Source organism: Topomyia yanbarensis, chromosome 1 (genome assembly GCF_030247195.1).
Source record: "Topomyia yanbarensis strain Yona2022 chromosome 1, ASM3024719v1, whole genome shotgun sequence".
Classification (NCBI taxonomy): domain Eukaryota; kingdom Metazoa; phylum Arthropoda; class Insecta; order Diptera; family Culicidae; genus Topomyia; species Topomyia yanbarensis.
This window is the reverse complement of record NC_080670.1, coordinates 216,489,127-216,510,999: the sequence shown is the minus strand read 5'-3', so window position 1 is coordinate 216,510,999 and position 21,873 is coordinate 216,489,127. Positions and strand designations below refer to the sequence as shown.

The 21,873-nt window shown below is 38.5% G+C and overlaps 1 protein-coding gene across 2 annotated transcripts in view; it reads right to left on the bottom strand.

The window, feature by feature from the left end:
- The window catches only part of LOC131692868 (uncharacterized), a 194,879-nt gene extending 174,974 nt beyond the window's left edge, over positions 1–19,905 (bottom strand). The window contains exons 1-2 of one of the 2 annotated variants that reach the window (XM_058980218.1): positions 19,655–19,905; positions 18,155–18,967 (exon numbers count right to left, since the gene is read on the bottom strand). In XM_058980218.1, the coding sequence (XP_058836201.1) occupies positions 18,155–18,215 (61 nt within the window). In that variant the 5' untranslated portion in view covers positions 18,216–18,967; positions 19,655–19,905. Of the gene's footprint in view, positions 1–18,154 lie in introns of both variants that reach the window. The other variant, XM_058980209.1, reaches the window with a different exon arrangement.
- Positions 19,906–21,873: the final 1,968 nt, after the last annotated feature.

The following is a 21,873-nucleotide window of genomic DNA, read 5'->3' as shown; positions in this document are numbered from 1 at the left end:
CGTTTCGACTTCGTCTCACCAGAATCCGACACTAGTTTAGTTAACGGACTAAACTAGCGCCATATTGACGCTAGCTCCAAAAAAACGGACACACAATTTGTGTTCCTGAGCAAACTTCTAGTCAAGCGTGATGTCCCGCAAGAAAAGCTCATTTTTGGCTGACTAATGAAATGTTGCCAGAATTATTGAATGATTTGAGTAGCAACTTGAGTTCCCTATCGCGGGTACATGTACTGGTAGATTTAATTGTATTATGCGTGATTCTGGTCTCTAAAAATACCGATTTCTAAAATACAAGGTAACGTACCTTTCCATCAAACTCACGAAATCAGAACGACTGTTGCGAAGGCCTGTAAACATTCCGAATGGAATTCATTTCCGAAAATCAAATTAACTAACTCAGAACAGTCACGCATCAACGTCCCGAACCTCGCAGGAAAACTTAAACCGGACCTAAATAATTGTTATTTTTGTGTCTGTTTGGATCCTTCAAAAACACCCTTCAAATAGAGCTCCTTCGCATTCCGTCAGTTCCCAACTCTTCCACCCCCGCAACTAAACCAAACGCAACGAACCGTGCCCGATCCAATTTTCGTCAGACCAAACTTTTCATTGTTGTACTAGGCATGCTTTGAAATGCCACCAACACCCCCTCATCCGCTACTAGACCTCCTGCGACAGCCGGTCCTTTTCTTGCTTTTCACCTTCATCAAAGCCAGAGAAGAAGCAGAAGAAGCAAAACGCCACGCGGTCGTTTCCGATTGAGAAGCGGAAAATCAACAGTTTGCTTTTTGCTGTTGTCGTTTGACGCCCTTACAATCCGAACAAATCGATGGATCGCAGTAGACTATGAAAAGTGACCATGAAAAATACGTGCAGATCGATACAGTTGACAAGTGAAATAGCTTCAATCATAGCCTACCAAGAAACAAAAAGCATTAGCTATCGTTCCCCCGCGTCCCAGCAGAGTGAAGTTGCATGTATTTCCGCGTAAGCGGATTTCGGTTGCCAACCTGTCAGTCCGTTTGCGATGGAACGTGCCTACTGCTGCGGCACATCGCATCACAAGTTATGAGTGTCGATTGATCAAAATTCGCAGCGGGTGTGTGGGTGGAACAAGGGGCCCATTACGTGCTTGATTGCACCATTCGCATTACAATAATGGCGAATATTCCAGTGGCCGGGGCACAAAACCACTTCTCACGGTTCACATTAGCATAACGCGAGCAAAGAAAGGCAATTATCACGCTTCATTTTCCTTTAACAGCCGAGCCTAATCGGAATAGTAGAGGCAACATCCGGTGCCATTATCTATTCAAGCGCTAAATCCAGTTATGTACTTCCGCCCTTCCTCGTGGCAAACAATTTTGTATTGATTAGCACCGGCTAGCTGCTGTAACTAATTGCAAGCGTTTAACTTGAGTACAATTGATGGTCTACATTACAATGGGTAAAGTTTCCAGCAAAGACACTGCCCTTCGTTGATGGTGGTTGATGGAACGAGGGGCGGAATCAATAAACGGTAATTATCGTAGTAACCGTCGTAGCGTGCTGAAAAAAAACGGAAACCATTTCCATCCAGCTGGGAGCTCCTCTCGGTACAACTGATGCCATTTCACCGATCCAAGTAAGCTTTTGTTGATGTGGTTGTATTGTTTGGCCACAACTGACAGCTCCTAGGCAATGCCAAACAGCGACCAATTACTGTCGGTTGATAAAAGCACAGCTTGTACACATAAGTGCAAACAGTTAGCGCAAACAAGATTGGGTTCCATCGAAAAATCGCTTTTGCTCTAGGTCGCGCAGGTGGAACAGATTAGTGTTAACCGGCGGCAACAATCAAGTTCTCGGTTCGGTCTAAGCAAGCTGAACAGATTTTCGTTTGTGTATCAATAATTTATTAGTGCGGGTATGAAAGTTTAATGAAAACCGAAATGGACTGGTTTCGGTGGTGAACAGACACAAACAAGTAGTGACCGTCTAGCGCGTACTAGGTCGGTGACAATGGGGTCAGCATTGTTTTGACCCTTTCACGGTGATGTCAACAAACAAACAGCTATGCTGGGGGGGGAGGGGGTTCGCTGAAGCAAATCCAGCGAGTATCGGTGCAAATCAGATCGATGGAGTTTCAGGACGGAAAATGGAATAATATTTAAATGAAAATATGCTCGTTTCTGGAAATAAAGAAAAAGTTAAGGTTTTGGGGTATTATCCATATTTGAAAAGCGTAGGTCGATAATTATTGCGACACAAACTTTCTCCTACTTGTTTCATACGTGACCAAAATATTTTCATTTTCGAAACCCTTTCAAATGGCAATTTTGTGTGGGAAACACTTTAGACACATTTTTAATGAACTTGAAGGTTTCTCTTCTCTTGGCTCACATTGGAGTACACCTTAGTCTTAACATAACAATTATGAAACACATTAAAATCTACTTCAAATTCTTTTTTTTTTAGAAATAAAGTGAAGACCCGATTTTATCTACCCCCGATTATATCAGCTTCGTATGAAAATTGATGGATGGTAGTTTGATGGGCACTAGCAGGCGAACGAACTTGAATACGAGTAAATCCTTTCTTGAGCATATTTTTCTTATCTTGGAGATCCGAAATATGTAAAAGTAAAATTTTTAAAGCTTTTAAGAATTTTGCACTGTTAGACACCCTTAAGGGAAATTTAAGCAAAATAATCAGGAAGGGTTATGAGGCTACATCTAGACTCTAAAGAGTAAAGAAGAAGAAACTTTAAGAGCTTCGGTTTATTAAAAAGAAAGAAAAAGATTTGTCCCGATTTTATCAATGTCCCTGTTTTATCAGCCTAAAATTCACTAAGGGGCTGATAAAAACGGGTTTTCACTGTATGTGGTAGTCCTGAACTAGTATTCAATAGCCGCCTTCTGGAAGGTATACTTAGGCAGGTGTAATGCTCGCTTACTTTGTTTCGTTGTGGAATTTAATCAGTGGATAGTTTGATGACTGTATTATCCCGTTCGCATCTGATTTTCGTAGGTTTCTAGAGTTGTCTGGGTGGAAGAGCAACTATCGTATATTATAGTGGACGATAAGATAGCATCGGTCGAATAAACTCATATACATATACCCCCTCAAATAAAACTATCCTATCCTATCATATACATATACTATTTGATCAACGTTACTTGCAAGATTTATTTGTAAGCATGTAATTGTCGCGATCAGATCTGTAAACAATATGGTGTGACGAATTATAATATTGGGTTGCAGTGCAAAAGTTTCGCGTGGTGGGCAGCTTATGGAAGATACACCCCAATCTGGTGGTACCATGGCAGGGTTGTCGTCATATGCTTATCGATTCATCGTGTCAGCAGGATCGTAGGGTTTACTACGTAATCAGCTGAAAAGTCTGTTAGAATGACTTTTAAGACCATTTCATGTAAGATGTGTTGGCGGCTTTTTGATCTGTGAACCAAATCTTTTCAAAACTACTGACCTTCAACCTATTGAATAAAAAGAGTATTTATATAAAACTAAATTAAATTGAAACTTCGTAATGATTTTGTACGGATGCCCTACGTTTGGCATAAATACGTTAGGCATAAGTACGTTAGGCATGATGGACGTTATGCATAATGGACGATTGGCATAATATACGTTAGGCATAATGGACGATAGGCATAATTCACAAAAATATAAAAATAATCGCAAGGCTTTCGTTATTATAGAAATTTCGCTTGTTTTTGTCAGATTGAAAAAAGGACGCTTTGCTATACCATACCTTCGCAGAACTTTAGCGAGATTTTTAACCCTTGCAAGTGTAGTTTTTTTTCTATTTTCTCTGAAGACGAGACGAAGAAAATATCCCTTCATTTAAGTGAATAGTTTTGAAACAAGCGCATTTCAAGCCTCTTAGATTTGTTACTAATACAGTTGCATCCAAATATTAAAAAAAAAAAAAAAAATTAACAGACATTAAGTTTTGGATCCTATGGAAACTGGCAGTGTCATGTACAGGATCAACATTAGGCTACGGATTCTACGTTTGAGACGATACCTTTTTAGTTTCCGTAACTCGTCACAGTACGGGATTAAACTTTCTATCATATCAAACAGTGTCCGTAGTTCTTTTTGTGATGGTCTCGAGAATACAATCATTGTATTTAAGAATATGGGAGACAATCAATATAGAAATAGCATTCTTCGACTATTCGTTGAATGAATAATAAAATGCATCATTCTTTCTTTCATGAGCTGTTCTTCAAGGTTATATATTTTCTTCTTGGACAATTTCATCTTGCATGCATGAAAAACTAATCTAAGTTAACCCTTACATGCCCCCCCCCCCCTTACATACATTTTTTCTAGTGTTCATAGAGTTCAAGAAAGACGAAAAACCTGCTTATAAAGATTCATCTTTCGCAGTGCTTGAAGCTGTTCAATATTTACCTTCCGGTGATCAACACAATTCTCCTAGAAAATTTTCAATATTCTATATGCTAGGGAAGATAGTCGAAGATGGTCCAAATTGATACGTTTTATCAGTTTTCAACAATAATGGAAAATAATGAAGATATATCAAAATTTCATTCATCAACGCTAACTGTAAATATCTCTGGTAGTACTGCTCTAACAGAGTTCTAAGTTCTAATAGTACCAGTTACTGGTCTTACTTGTTTTTTGAGTGAATTCTGCCTAAATCAATAGTTTTAGGAGTTTAAAAACGTTATTGATTACAAAAATTATGGGCATGAAGGGGTTGATGTGCCTTAATACAAGTTAGACAGATTTTAAACAAGAGTATTAAGCCTATTTTAGAGATGTGCAATTTGTTTATTCGTTTATTCGATGTGCATTGCAGAACGATCATGCCGATCATGAACGATCTTTTATTTGAGTTAAGCTTTTTTGAGGTATTTACAATAGAATAAAATCTTCATACTGTGTTGCGTTTCGGCTTCGCCTCATCAGAAACCAACACTAACTTATTGTCGGAATAGATTAGCGCCGGCTTGATGCAAATCCCTTAAAACTAAAACACACTTTGTGTTTCAATCGAACGATTGATCAAACGTGATGTCCCGTTCGAGCAGAAGCTCTGTTTATGCCGATGAGACACAGTGAAACCGAAACTTGTCTTGGCTTAGCAGGCCTATGCGAAAGCACTACCAAATTTTCCTCCTTAGGGTGAAATATAGCATAATAGAATAAAATGTTGATCGCGTTCTATCAGCTTCCAGAGTAATTTTACAACATCAAAAAATTCAAATATTTGCGTTCATACCACCCGAGGCTGTCACCACCGAAAAGTTATTTTCGTAAAGGATACTTCAACATGATAATTTATGCCTAACGTCCATTATGCCAATCGTCCATTGTGCCAAACGTCAATTATGCCTAACGTATATTATGCCTAACGTCCATTATGCCAAACGTATTTATGCCTAACGTCCATTATGCCCAACGTACGTATGCCAAACGTCCGTATGCCTAATGGGGTACACCCATTTTGTTCTGCCATTTTTTTTCTCAATAACTTCTAGATTCTATTCATTTGTTACGGTTCATGCGGTAGGATTGAAATTGCCATTCCATATTATAGCTTAGATTTTTCTATGGTTGAAATCGTTGAAATCCATCACATTCTATTTTTTACAGTTCCGAAAGATGCAAACCAGCTTTACTAATGCTACAGAATCTGAAAACTTGTCAAAATAACTATAATATGTAGATTTCAAGGAAATTTTAAGTTATTGGTTGACTCTTAGTTTAGTTAATGTAAAATATCGCTAAAGTTACACTTCACCGGCCGACTCCTGAGTCGCACTCGAGAGTCACCAAGAACGTTAGGTTCAATTTTGAGCCAAATTAATCAAGATTGTATGAATTTTTTCAACAACTTACGAAGGAAACTCCAATTATTTATATGATTGAAACCAGATGGCATTTTAGAGCTCTGAGCATCACACAAAAAATAGGCATATTTCGGGAATTATTAACACTTCCGAACATTCAACTAAATTCTATCATATTTTCACAAATTAAACAAATTTGTGGAAAGTAATTTCTGAACATCAGCCATCCGCCGTTACACTTTGTGCAGAGAAAAGTCAGACACTATTTCGTAAGGTGTTTAATAAATTCTCCAGAGGATTATTGAACGATTAGCACTATTCAATAATGTTGTAGGCTATAATATGTTCTTCAGAAATTTTTTGATCTCTGCACAGATTTCGTGGGACAGAGAGAGGATTCCTAAGAAACTCTTATAGAAAATTCTTCAGATTTCCTTTGAGATTTATTGAACGATATCTGACGACGTTTCGATAGAAATGCCTTTAAAGTAGCCAGAAGTAGCGCCAATGCCTGCACAAGTGACAGCCGCTGATCATTGAAGACGGTTTTACTAAAGTTTTTTCTTGAACGAGATAATCGAAATTGGAAAAAACCGTACCGCAAATATTTATTCATTTCCATTCTAAACGATAAGTTGCCCTTTTAGACCTTGAATTTGTTTTCCTAGTTTCGACCAACAACTTTTTAATGCTTGACCTTCTGACCGATATGCAATGAATTATTCTATGAATTCACGGTTCTAAATACCTTGATCCCGGCAAACAAATTATTTTTTATGGTGCAGGAATAATTGTAATTTGGCATTGTGAATTTTAACATTTAATAGTCGATATGTTGATTTTACTTTTGGGAAAAACCTACTGGAGCTCGGCCTTCGGAAGGTATAAAATAATACTCATGCTCTACTTTGATGTCTTGACGAACTCTCCAGCGAAGAGTAAGGACTTGTTTTTTTTTCATTTTTAGGATGACTTTTCAGAGTTCGTTCGGAGGTCGTGGTCAGGCCTTGGTTGTGCAAATATTTTTCTTCCGTTTTTATTATCTTGCAAATAATTAAGTACTCCGTAATTTATTATATTCAGAACTGCACATATTTTGTCGCATATAATTTTAATTGTCCTTTGATTTGATGGCATTTTAAGGTAACACGCATCCATCGGCTGATGCCAATTGAGCTGACATTACTTTGGACTGAGCAAAATGTATTTCTTTGTTTGCTGAGTGTTTATTGGCCCAACTATGGAGCCAACCCACTGGGCATTAATTATGCATGGGAAATACGCATGGTCTTGTCTCAGTGGATAGATGACTGTTAGATCACGTATGAGGGATAAGAATTGACAATTCGGTAGAAGAATCGAAAACCAGTAACCAACTTACGGCAGTCATATCAGCACGAAGAACTAATGTTTTATTGCCATTTTCATTGGTTTACTTTTAGTTCAAAAAATCATCAATCAATTATATTAATTGTTCTCATTGTATTTAGTAATTTCAAATACTTTGGAGTAGAACATGCACTATATTATTGATTGTCATGTTAATCGTTTTTCTTGGTGAGTATAAATTTGGTTATTGACGTAAAATGTGACAAAAATAGGAGTCCCTTCTTTATTTATTGCATCTGCTGCATTTTCTGGGCGCATTGATATTTTAAATCATATTAGTTTCCTTTCGTTGTTATTGTCACCAATTTTGGTTTTGTATTTAGCATAAAAAACACCCGCGCGTGTCATCGGTTGTATATTCGACATACAAAGTTAGCCGTTCCAGATGTTTCAGTAGTGCTTACGCGTTAAAATGCGCCTTAGTTATCGCTTTTCAACATATTGTATTGTTCTTGGAATGTCGAGTTTCCTCGGAATATAGAAACAAAGAACAATAAAGTCGTCCACATGCTGTTTGATTCAATTATACATAAGCAGAACTCCAAACTGTCGGCTGTCCGGAGCTGAAGCTCCTTTTTTGCAAATCGATTAATTCCAAATTAATTCAACAAACGATAAATCTATCATAAATTTTCGGAAGCCGGCTGCCCAAAGTAATATACACATGATACCACTTCTGACAGGTATACAAGATATTCATAATCACATTTGTTACACTAACATTCATTTCATGTCGATGACCGTAAGGACCTAACCGGCGCTGTTATTGGCATTCCAAAGTAAAACTCTCGAAACGCACTCATTGAGAATGAATAGATACTCGCAGGCCCATTCGTTGATTTTCAGTGCAATTTCACTTATTCTGGTCAATCACGAAACCGCAACCACGAATTGTACGGTCATCATGCTCATAACATCTCCGAGTTCCTTCGGAAGACTGTTAAGGATTTCAATATGATCCCGTCTCAGTGCTGAGTTTGTATATTTATTTGTATTTTAAGATCCTATCTCACTGTTACCTCACTATCATCTACAGATTTTCAAATGAGCAACCTTCCCAAAAAATTAAAAAAAAAATTCTTTGCAAGCTAGTCATTGGTAGAAAAATAAACAATATGAAGTGACAGATGAATACGAAATGATGACATGAATTAAATTTTTAGTTCGATATTTTTTTTCTGTATTTTACCAGTTCTCATTCTTGTACACTCTAGTCTTGCTCGATTTTTAAGAATCAATTTTAAATCGTTTTTCATACCAGAGTACACGACCGATTTTCACGACCTATAGGAGAAGACTCTCAATCCTGACATACTAGTTGCCCTTTCAGGAGACCCTAATCCCTCTTAGAACTCTGTTGGAAAATTTGTCAGAACTTTGATGGAATTCTTCTGAGCATTTCGATAGAATCTTTCTCTGTACTTCCACGTTTTACTGCTTAGGATTCTAAAGGAATTCTCCTGTGAAATTCAACTGTTAAAGTATTCCTCAGGATTTTGAAAGAGTCCTTCTAAAGATTCGGATAGTATGCTATTCAAGATTCCGTCTGAATTCTCGGAATTTCGATGGTATCTTTCAGTTTTGCAGGGTCCAAATGGATCCATTTTCAAGGTGGAGTTCTGCAGATGATTATGATTTCGCTCGGATTCTGATTAAATCTTAGGGGATTTTGATGGTATTCGTACCAAGACCGCTGAAGGACCGCTTCTCAGGATTCTGATGTAATCCTTCTCACAGTGAAATTTTACTGGTGATTGCGACAATTCCAGAATTCTCAGAATTTTGAAGGAGAAAAGCTTCTCAGAGTTCTGGTGGAACAGTGCGGATTCGAATGGCATGCTGCTCAGGATTGTTGAAATCCTTGGTATCTGATGATGTCTTTAACAGGATTCTCAGCTTCTTAAGGCCTCGGTGAATTCTGTCTATGATTATGATTTGCTCTGGATTTTTCAGGTTTCATGTGATATCTCTAGCAGGAATCCTAAGTAGAGTTTCTCAGGATACTGGTGGAATCCTTATTAAGACGTCGGCAGTAAAACGTGATGATGAGTTATGCTCTATCAAAGACCATGCGGTAGACTTGGGTGGAACACCCACCCCTACCAGCAGAAGGCGAAGGAATCTTTACATTTCCTGTCTAGTCCTAGTGTTCCGTTCCAAGTTTAAAACTGATTACAGTAGAACCTTGCGGCATTTATTCCGTAATTTTAGCAACTGAGACTAGTTGGGACGAAACAGTGAGAAGTGAAGAAGTTTTCGGGAGCAATTACAATGTATTTAGGGATGACCGTGATTGTCATGTATCTGGTAAGAAGTCAGGAGGGGGCGCTTTGATTGCGATTTCAGCAAAACTAAATGCAGAAGTTATCAAAACTATAAAATCAAAAGAATTCGAGCATGTGTGGGTGAAAGTACATGTTAAAGACGAAACTCACGTTTTCGCTTCGGTGTATTTTCCTCCAAATTTTGCTCGAAAAACGACTTACGAAAAGTTTTATCATGCTGCTGAATGCATTATTAATAGTCTTTCCCCGCACGTAAAAGTTCACATATATGGCGATTTCAATCAACGCGGTATTGATTTCATACCAGATGCTGATAATGAGAGCATCCTACTTCCTGTTGTAGGGGAAAATGAAACTTTGCAGTTCATTTGCGATAAATCTGCCAGTTTAGGACTTAATCAAATAAATCACATAAGAAATCAGCGACATTGCTATTTAGATTTATTAATGACGAATATAGACGAAGACTTCTGTGTAACGGAATCACTTACTCCCTTATGGAAGAATGAAGCTTATCATACAGCCATTGAGTTTTCTATATTCTTGCATGTTAACGACAGACCTGGTGATAGTGAATTTGAGGAGGTATTTGATTACGAGTCCGCTAACTATGAAAGCTTGAGGCAAAAAATTAATGCAATAAACTGGCAAATGATTTTAAGAAATGAAGAAAATGTTGAAGCTGCCGTAGACATCTTCTACAAAATATTATTTGAAGTCATTCACGAAGATATACCATTGAAAAGAAGAAGGCGTCACTATAACTCAAAACATCCCATCTGGTTTAATAGAGAAATCAAAAATTTAAAAAATCGTAAGCAGAAAGCACACAAAATCTACAAAAAATACAACAGCGAAGATAACTTAACAAACTATTTAAATCTATGCGATCAATTGAACCTTGCCATTGATATCGCGTTTGAAGAGTACAATGCAAGAACAGAACGCAATATAAAAACTTGCCCAAAAAACTTCTTTAATTACGTAAAAACTAAAATAAAATCGGATTATTTCCCAACAGAAATGCATCTTGATGGAAAGGTAGGCGATAACTCAGAGGAAATCTGCAATCTTTTTGCAACATTCTTCCAGGAAGTTTACACTACATTTTCAGAGAAGGATCGAGAGCGTGAATACTTTTCATTCCTCCCAGAACTTTCAAGAGATATTAACATTAAACAGATAAAAGTACATACAATCATGGATGCCTTAAAAAACTTGGATAGCTCTAAAAGCCCTGGACCTGATGGCGTTCTACCGGTGTTTTTAAAAACTTTGTCAATAGAACTAACCGCTCCTTTATTTTGGCTTTTTAACATGTCTCTAGAATCAGGTTGTTTTCCAAAAACATGGAAAAGCTCTTTCCTAGTTCCAATTTTTAAAAATGGTAAAAAATCCGATGTGCGTAACTATCGTGGAATAGCTATCATCTCGTGCATTCCCAAGATTTTCGAGGCGATTGTTAATGAAAATTTATTCCACCAAATCAAGAACAGAATTACCCATGTGCAACATGGTTTTTTCAAAGGGCGTTCTACAAGTACAAATCTACTCGAATTCATTAACTACACATTAACAGCAATGGATAACGGAAACTACGTTGAAGCTCTTTATACAGATTTTAGCAAAGCATTTGATCGCATCGACATACCCATGCTACTTTTTAAATTAGAAAAAATGGGGTTTGAGCCAGGACTTCTTACATGGGTACAGTCATATCTTACAAATCGTGAACAAGCTGTTAGATTTAAAGGGATAAAATCAATCCCAATTCAAGTTACATCAGGAGTCCCTCAAGGGTCTCATTTGGGCCCGCTATTCTTTATTTTATTTGTTAACGACATTTCCTTCATTCTAAAAAATGTAAAAGTTCTTATATATGCTGATGATATGAAACTATTTCTAGAAATAAGAAATGGTGAAGACTTTCAGACATTTCAAAACGAAGTAAATATATTTTATACATGGTGTAATAAAAGCCTGCTGAAACTGAATGTAAAAAAATGTAATTCCATAACATTGAGTAGAAAGAATAATATACAGAACAATAGAATCTTATTGGGAAATCAACAAGTAGAAAAGTGTGACAGAATAAGAGACCTAGGAGTTATTATAGATTCCAAAATAACATTCATAGATCATTATAACACAATAATTAACAAAGCAAACAGCACACTAGGTTTTATTAAACGCTTCAGCTATAATTTCCAAGATCCCTACACAATAAAAACATTATATGTAGCCTATGTGCGTTCAACACTAGAATATTGTAGTATAGTTTGGTCGCCTTTTTCAGCAACGCATGCAAACCGGATAGAATCAGTACAAAAGCAGTTTTTGATGTTCGCTCTTCGTAAACTAGGTTGGACTGGACTACATTTGCCATCTTATGAAGCACGGTGCATGCTAATTGACATACAAACCTTGAAAGATCGTCGTGAATTTTCTATGGTATCATTTGTAAACGACATTGTATCACATCGTATTGATTCAATCGAACTTTTATCGAAACTAAATTTTTATGCTCCTTCTCGACAACTACGTAACCGCAGCATCTTTTGTACAATTCGCCATCGCACTAATTATGCCAAGTTTGGCCCGTTAAACCAAATGATGAATATTTACAACAAACATTGCGAAAGCATTGACTTCACTATGTCGAAAACAAAACTTAAGCAGCAGTTTAAAGTAAACCAAAATTTTAACTAGTGTTAAGTTAGTTTAATAATTATTGTAAGAAACCGGTCTACATCTGATTGACGACTTGAAATAAATAAATAAATAAATAAATAAATAAATAAAGTATAGTAACAAGATGGAATTATACTAATGATTATGATTTACTCAACATTATGAGGGAGTCTTCGGGATTCTTGCAGTATCATAGAAGAGGAAAGAAATCTTTCCGGGGTCCTGTGTAATCCTTCTCCAGAGGGATGTGAATTGCTACGTTATCCTACTTAGGATTCTAAAGGAATTCTTCTCTGAAATCCAACTCTAGATTCTGCTAAAATATTCCTCAGGATTTGGAAAGAGTTCTTCTTAGGTTTCGGATAGTATGCTGCTCAAGATTCCGATGGAATTTTCACAAGATTTTGGTAGTATCTTTAGCATAATCCAGCTTTTCAGCGTCCTGATGGAACCCTTCTCAAGATGGAGTTCTGCTGATGATTGTGATTTGCTCCGTTGTCTGATTAAATCTTCAGGATTTTTTGAAGGAGATCTTCTCGAGGTTCTTGTGTAATACTTCTCACGATGAAATTCTACTGATAGTTATGACGATGCTGGAATTCTCGGTATTCTGAAGAAGGAAAGTTTATCAGAGTACTGGTTTGAATCAGGACAATGCGGGTTCGGATGGTATAGTGCTCAAGGTTCTGTTGGAATCCTTGAGTTCTGATAGAATCCTTAGCAGGATTCTCAGCTTCTTAGGGTCCTGATGGAATCTTTCATAAAATGGAATCCTGACTATGGTTTTGATTTATCCTTCTGGTGGTATCCCTAGCAAGTCTATTAAATAGAGATTCTCAGTATTATGATTTGCTCAACATTATAACGGAGACCTCACGATTCTTGCAGTATCATAGAAAATTCTGAAGGGAAACTTCTCGGGGTCCTGGAGGAATCGTTTCTCAGTAGTCGTATTCAATCTTCAGGACTTTGATGGTATCTCTAGCAGGATGCTGACAGAGAGCTTCCCAAGGTTCTGGTGAAATCCTCCAGATGTAGTTCAGCTGATGACTGTAATTCACTTATGGTTCTGATAGACTGCCGATGATATATATAAATTAATATTGCTCATGATTCTGACATTATCCTTTCAAACAATGTGATGAAACTCTTCTAAGAATTTATAGGCTCAGGAATTCAATGCAATCTTGCTCTGAATTCTGATGGCTTCTCAATCGTGATTCTAGAGTATCGCCGTCAAAATAGCAGAATTCCATTAAAAACCTGCGAAGGCTTACGTTAAAATTCCGAGTAGAATTGCGTGAGAAAACAGAATCAGAAGCAGAATTTTTATCGGAATTTCTGACTGGACCGTGAATCCTGAGTAGAATTTAGAAACTTGACCAGGGCTCACTCGAAATTCTGAGCAAGATTTCACTAAAATCTAGAACTGAAATTCGTCAGATTGCTATGCAGGACTCAGCCATAGTCCGTCGGTAAGATTACTCAAGAGGTAACAGTAACTTGAATCTTGAGGGGCAGAACTCCATCAAATAAAATTATATGTGTAAAAAGGGATAGTAGTTCAAAGATTGATATGTCGCACGTTAGATCTGCATTAAGAATGGCCAAATTGGATCAAACTGCATAATTAGTAGTGAACGGACAAGTTTTAGCACTAGATATCTGTATATTTCAGATAGACCGAACATCTGGATGACCGTGAAATGCTCTATAGCAAAAATAGTTCTTGTTAAAACAATTGTTATGAAAGATGGCACAGAAATTCTAATTTATCTAACAATGTCATCATTCACTCAGACAAAACCATGCGTATTTCCCACGTGCATTAAAAACCCAGTGGATTCGTTTCCTAGTTGGTCAAATAAACACTAAACAAACAAATAAACTAGTTTGCTCAGTCTACGTGTTCCCTTACAATGCCATCAAATCAAAGAACATTTAAAATTACACGCGACGTTATTCGTGCAGTTCAGAGTACACTAAGGTTTTTTTACACGGTTTTTTTTGCACGGTTTTTTTTACACGGCTTTTTTTACACGGTTTTCGCAATTAGCACGGTTTTTTTTGCACGGTTTTCGCAATTAACACGGTTTTTCGCAAAAATATTCTTAGTCCTTTTAAAGGCAAAAGACTTAGACGATTTCTCAACAATTTTTTTTGCACGGGTTTCGCAAAAATGTTCTAAGTCCTTTTGGAGGCAAAAAACTTAGACGATCTTTGATCAATTTTTTTTTTGCGCGGATTTCGCAATTAACACGGTTTTAGCAAAAATCCTTATGAAGGCAAAAGACTTAGACGGTTTTTGACCAAGTTCTTTTTGCACGGATTTTGAAATTTACACATTTTCTGCTTTTCCATTTTGAATGCAAAGAATTTCGAAGATTTTTGGAAAAGTGGAAGTGATTGCTTTTGGAACAGCATTAACGAGTAGATGCCAAATGTTCATGTCTGAGGCCATTTAGAAAACCAAGATGGCGACTTCCGGTTCAGTGGAATTCTCTGAAACCCCATCAATATGGATATTTTTGGAACGGGATTGATGAGTGGACGTCAGATATCGATGTTTAAGGCCATTTTAAAAACCAAGAAGGCGACTTCCGGTTCAGTGGAATTCTCTATAACCCAATCAGCATGCATATTTTCAGAGCGGGCCTAATAGAGCGCATGATAGAGATCAGTGTCAGAGGCCATTTGGAAAACCAAGATGGCGACTTCAGGTTCATTGGAGTTCTCTAAAATCGAATCAATATGGGTATTTTTGGAATGGAATTGACGAATAGACGCTAGATATCGATATGTCTGGTGCCATATTGAAATTCAAGATGGCGACTTCCGGTTCAGTGGAATTCTCCAAAGCCCAATCAATATGAGTATTTTTGGAACGGGATTGACGAGTAGGTGCCAAATATCAATGTCTGAGACCATTTCGAAAATCAAGATGGCTACTTCGGTTTAGTAAAATTTTCAATTACCACAACAATGTGAGAATTTTTGTAATAGCGTTAATGAATAGATACCGGATGTCAATTCCGGAAGTCATGTTTTCATCTAAGATGGTGACTTCTATTTTAGTGCCAAGACGATGTTTTAAATATAAAGACACGCGGCGAGAAAAAACAGTAAATTTGGCTGCACGGTTTTACAAATTATTTGTCTGCTAGTTTTGGCAACCAGGAATATTGTGTAAACAGCGAGTGACTTGTAGTTTTAATGAATGCTTGGCGAATTCCTTTTTTGAAATATTTCCCACCGTTGTTTTGGGTTCGATTGGAACTTTTGGCTTCAGTCTTCGCGCATCTCTATAAGCATCATCTCTGCTTTAGTGTACATCTCATTCATCTTAAGGGGGCGTCTGGTGTAGTGGGCAAAAAATCGACTTCTTTTTTATCCGCTTAATTGTTAGTATTGAGCCACTAGAATAGTCTCCCGCAATCTCGGTGACCACGCTGAACTTCTTTTGTTTTAAACAGCCATGCATTCCTCGCGCGTATTTGCTGTGACACACGCAGATTTCAATCTATCGGCAACAATTTTCTTAAGACTGACAGCGATAAAAATACAGTGTAAACAATACACTTTAAACTACTTCCACCCAAATTTTTAAGAGAAAATACCAAATGGATTGTTTTCCACGTCATTTTTTCCGTGATGCAATTTGATATGGAGTATCCTTTAATAGCGTTTTTTCGAAACCGCGTTTTTTCAAATTGGTGAACACGATAACTCAAAAACTAATCAAAGAATTGACTTGATTTTTTTATGAAAATGCACAATATGTGTAGCCTGTCGGTGAACCACAGAAAACAGAATGAAAAAATTGTTCTCTCTATTATTTTGAAGAAAAGTGCACGATTTTTACAGAAAAATATGAGATTTTTCGGTTTACATGAAGCCATTTTCCTAAACTCGAACTTTTTTTGGGTTCATCGAGTAACTACAAGTCTAAGCTTTACAAATTTTACTTAATTTCCTGTGTCAAACAATTTTATCAAGAGTCATCGTGTTAGCCGCGGCGCTCCTCGACGTGGAAATGGTTGGACGTCTACTCTTGGAACGCTCGTATGTGTGGCTCTGCGTGGCTGCCGACCCTATTCTGCGCGGCGTGTGACGTGAGACGACTAATCTCACCTCACTCTACGTGACTTCACCCAATTCTGAAGAGTCACTTCGGGTGACGTGAGACTCCCATTTAACCGCAATGAGGAATCTCACCTCACCCGAGTCGACTCTCAGAATCGGGTGAGAAAAGTCACGTAAAGTGAGGTGAGTTTCGTCGTCACACGTCACACGCCGCGCAGAATAAGGCCGTGCAAATATTTTTTTCGTACAGAATAAACGTACAAATTTAAAGCTTAACATTACATAAAAGATGCATTGTTTCCTTGCCTTCAAAATCGTAAACCAAAATAACTTTCGGTTTGAGCACTTTACACCAGACGCCCCCCTTAATAATACAGCGAAGACCTGATTTTATTATTTCCCCCTGGTTATGTCAGCTTTTTGATTCGACTTTGAGTCTCGCATGAAGATTCGCTCGATGAGCTCTAGCAGACGAACCAACTCAAATTCGAGTAAATCCATTCATGAGCACATTTTTCTTATCTTATAAATGCAAAATATACAAAAATAAATGTATCTTTTTGTTTTACGCTGGATATTTATACTCAGACCTCTGGCAACTGCATATTTGTCAATCCAGTTCCAAAACACTCCATGTTGTGAGTTATACAGAATATCGCTAAGCCGATAGTCTCAATGTTGTATTTCAAAATGGCCTCAGACATTGATCTCTATCATGCGCTCATTAGGCCCGCTCGGAAAATATGCATACTGATTGGGTTATTGAAAATTCTGTTAGACCGGAAGTCGTCATCTTGGTATTCCAAATGGCCTCAGGCATCGATATTTGGTGCCTACTCGTTATCACTGTACCGAAAACAACCATATTGTTAAAGTGCGGGACAAAAGGAAACCTCAAGATCCGTCGTTTCCACTTTTCCAAAAACCTAAGGAATTGGAAAAAGCAAAAACCGTGGTACTTGCATAATCCGTGCAAAAAAAACCTGTTCAAAAATCGTCTAAGTCTTTTGCCTTCAAAAGGACTTAGAACATTTTTGATAAAACTCCGAAATCATCCCTTTTCCTAAAACCGTCTAAGTCTTTTGCATTGAATGTAACGCGGTTTTTTTTGCACGATTTTCGGAATTAACGCGGTTTTTTTGCACGGTTTTTTTACACGGTACGTATCCCCCGTGTAAAAAAACCTTAGTGTATAACGAAATGAAAACTGCTTAATTATTTGCATTAAAAATGATCGGAAAAAATTAGTTGCATAATCAAGGTGGTTCATTTTCAAAGATAGCACTGCTGATGAATCACTTTATAAAAATAGATGATAAGGGACACGGAGGAAAATAGTTGACCACCGCCAATAGATACAACTGGAATTACAATTATTGAAAAACTTTTTACACTTTTCTTTAACATACATTAGCTTGATAATGGCCTGTGTAAGACCATTAAAATGCTTGTATGCCGAACGAAAACCCTGTCTAAAAATTTGAATATTTCTAATTCGTTTCAGTTCAGAAAAACCTTTCAATTTTATTAAAATAAAGCGACCCTACAAGTTGTTCTCCTCGAATAAAAATAAAAGAATAAGAACGTAAACCTCAAATCTCAGTTCCTCAGTACCACAAATTTGCCAAACGAAAATCTGCCCGCCTTGTAGCTTCCAAAACTTCCAACCGATTTTTATGAACCAATTTGCTGATAAGAAAATCCATTCTATCCCCCCCGCCCGCAGAAAGACTTCCGAGGACACCAGGAACAGACGACAGCATCCAATTCCGTAACTGTTAAGCCGCCATTATACCCTTACACCTTCTTCTCCCAGTCGCTAGAACCTTCTTACTGTATGTAGGTGTACGTACATAAAAGGGAAACAGTACTCACTTGTTCGCACGTAGATGATTGCGATGATCAGCAGCAAAAATGTTATCCAAATTTTATCCATTATCTCGCCGGGGATTTCCCTTCTGCCACAAGTTCGCCTCCTCGCCTAGATTCGCTTCGGTGCTTTCGAAAAAAAACGGGGTTGTGTGTGCGTGTAGTAGACTACTGGATTTATGTCGCTGTTTGATGGTTTTTGTTTTATTTTGGTGTGTAGGTATTTTGTCACAGAGTGCCACGCTGCCTGAACGATACGAGGCAGCCGGAAAAAAATGTCGAATGGCACGCGAATTTACTTTTGATGGCTTGCTACGATGGGTGCGTTGTGTCGAGTGCTGGGGGTGGAATACGGTGCTGAGTGGCGGGAGTGCGTTTTGTGCGCGTCTTAACTGCTAATGGTCGTCGTCGTCTTCGTCGTCGGATAATTCTTCGTGTACTAACTGCCTGTCAAGATTGTGATTCTTTTCGCTGTTTCACACAGAAGCTTGTTATTTTTCCTCTATTAATATTCTAAACGAATTTCTCGGGACTGGGTCAGGTCGAGGGAATTCAGGTGGATTCAGGTATGGGGAGGAGTGAAGCACTGTTCTCCTGGCACCGGAAACACTTTTCCCATTATTTTCGGGTCGTCGTCTTCGTCGTTCAGCTTTCACATTCCTTCAGCGGCATATATTTCGAAACCGGGGGGACGTTAGCACCTTTCCTGATTTATGTGCTCACAGTTACTCACTTTTCCGCTCCTCCTCCGTTGGCTACAATTCAACCCCAAATATTTACTCGTGTCACACTCTATTCTTTAGTCGCAACCGCACCGGACTAGGCAGAGAGAAAGAAGAAAAAAAAGCGTACCTTTATCTACTGCCGACGATCGAGGCAAATTTATTCCAAAAACGTTTTACACTTTTTTCATCATCCTTCATTAATAATCCGAGCCGTAAATTTTGTCCCGCTTCCACTCGCGGCACTTCCAGTTGACACACCAGCGACTTCCCTGGGGTCCACTCACCACAGCCTCCCGTGAAGCGTATACACACTCTCACACACGCTCGCGCGGAACAGGTCAACGGGCACTCGATCTCCACACACCGCAAGGATGGTTGAAAAAAAAATCACTGAAAATATTAGACGACTATTCGCGGAATCCCGATTCACCCGAACGGAGTTGTCGTATGTGTGGGTAACTATGGGAAAGAAAATCGCAATTAGCTGGAACTTTTCCCCGAGCGAAAAACTTTCACCACTGCCTGGAGCCTATCTGTGCACTACTCCGACCGAAGGTATTGTTGAAGGTATTGTTGATTCATGACCACCCTATTATCCTCCCTGCGTACCACCGATAAGCATCGGAGTGGGGAGGAACGGTTAATCTTCACACCTGCCACACAATCGCTTTCCACTCACACTTTCCTCTCTTGCTTGGCACTTCCTCCGGATCCTCTTCCGAGATCCGGCACACCGAACCGACCAACGGAAACTAGATTGTCCGCCGAACCACACACTCACCCGCGGGGTTGGAACTGCTCACGGATTCCTAAGCACACACGTAAAATTGATCCGTGTTATTTTTCCTTTCTTCTTTCTTTTCTTCTTCCGCCTACTGCATTTCGTTCACTCTCAGGATGGGCGATGGCTGCGGAAACGGTATTGGTGGCGGCTGGCTGCGGCAGCGGATATTCCGGAGCTTCTTCTTTGGAGGAAAATTTTGCTCGCGATGCTTTTCACGGTTTCGCCCTGACTGGCGAGCTCTGGATGGGCAACCTGCTGATGAACCTCCTGTCGCACCAAGAAGCTGCCGATGCGGGATGGTTTCTCTCTTTTACGTTCTGCACTCGCTCTCTGCATTCCGTGTAGCGGTCGGTCGGTCGGTTGTTCAGTCGTGGGAGCTGGATGTTGGTTCTGCTTAGAACAACCCACGACCAACCGAGAAGGTAGAAAAACAACTTGTTTGGGCTCTTTCCTGTACTGGTTGGTCGCCAAGAGAGTGAGTGTTTCCGTAGGAAAAAACGCAGGGGAGATATTTGAATCAACAGCCCACATCGACACCCACACGACGGACTGGTGAGAGAGGTGATGGTTTTCTTTTCCAGCAACAACAGAGCAGGCCACGCCAGATGAACGCATCAGCTGGCACTGGAAAGTTCAACAGATTGGGGCGATGTGTGAATGTGTGTGTGTGAGAGAGTTAGGGTGCGAGCAAGGAATAACAGCAATTTGGTTGGGGCATTATCAGGGCCTGCTGCTGTGCGACGGATCGCTGATCTGGATATGAGTATGCATCGGGCAAAGTGGATGTGGAGTGAATGGTTCGTGAAATAAGCGATTGGCTGATAGTTTGATGAATTGCTCATGAATGAGGCTTGCGGTATTTGAACTTTCAATAGATAAATAGATGTAGGCATACAAAAAAAAACTATATAAATCTATGCTTAAGAAGTGAAAGAGGTTTTTTGAAATTTCAAAATTAAATCCAGCTGAATCAAAAAAAATCTAAATTCAAACATCATTTAACAATCATACAATTCGTCAGTATAGTATCAGGGAAACAGATACATAAAACATCTTTTTTAAATCAAAACGTCAGATTGAAAATTAGTCTATGAAACTCCCTCCTCCGGTCGCTGATTGGTGCATGTTTCAAAGGGAGTTATTTCCAATAACATCTTTCACGAAACTATACTTCTAGCTATTCTTTTTTAGAACGATGTAAGCTCCTGAATTTACGCCAAATTTGATAAAAAAAAACAATTTGTTGACAACTAACTCAAAAAAGATGGATTTGCTGATTCTAATTATTTTCTTCAGTAACTGCCACCGACTTGGGACCAGTTCTGCACTAAATTCAAACAGCCCGCAGAACTCATGTGAAGCCCAAGAGAAAAAGAAACAAGAATTCATTTTGGCTATCTCGTCAGCAAACCGGAGCTTACTGTGCTTGTCCCTCGAGACATCACTCTAGACCAGGCCAGTTGCTTTAGACGTTCATATAAGTTGCTTGAGCTTGGATTTGGTACTATTTTGTATTTAGCGTCGAACGGGCCTCAAGTTAGTGATGGTTACTGTTGAGATATATTCGAAACCCCAATTCAAACTTTTCTCTCGAATCTGTTTTCCAACTTCCACGTTCTCCTACGTTTCCAATATACGCTAACAATACTTTTCGCATCGTTAAAATCGCAAACCATTGTTTGAGTTATTGTAAATTGGGGGACCATCTATGTATTTATAGTTTCGAGAATTTCAAATTCTTTGACTTAAGAAGCTTCTATGTGGGGGCGTTCAAAAAGGCAAGGGGTCTCAGAGGCCCGGATAGCTACAGTTCTCTGGTTTCGTAATTTGAAATACAAATGATCGAGAGTTTTTTGGCTTTCTATTCTCTCACTGACAAAAAAGAGGCTTTTTATTTCATTGGATCTTAGGAGCTATCCTTCTTGACACAATTTTAGCTTACCTTTTTGAGGGTTAAAGATGCAATTTTAAGGACATGTATTGGAGATATGGAAATATATGTGTTTTGGCAAACAAATTTATGTCGAGCATGTATCCTTAGCCCATAGCTACCTAGCTAGAGCATCAAATATTTGGCATAAATAATCGTACATTTTTTAACAATTTTGAACAATCTTAAAATTAAACTGAAAACCGAAACGACCACAACATGAATATCGGCTCACTATAGGTGTCAAAAAATTCGCGCAGAAACTCACCGTCTGGCAAGGTATTTG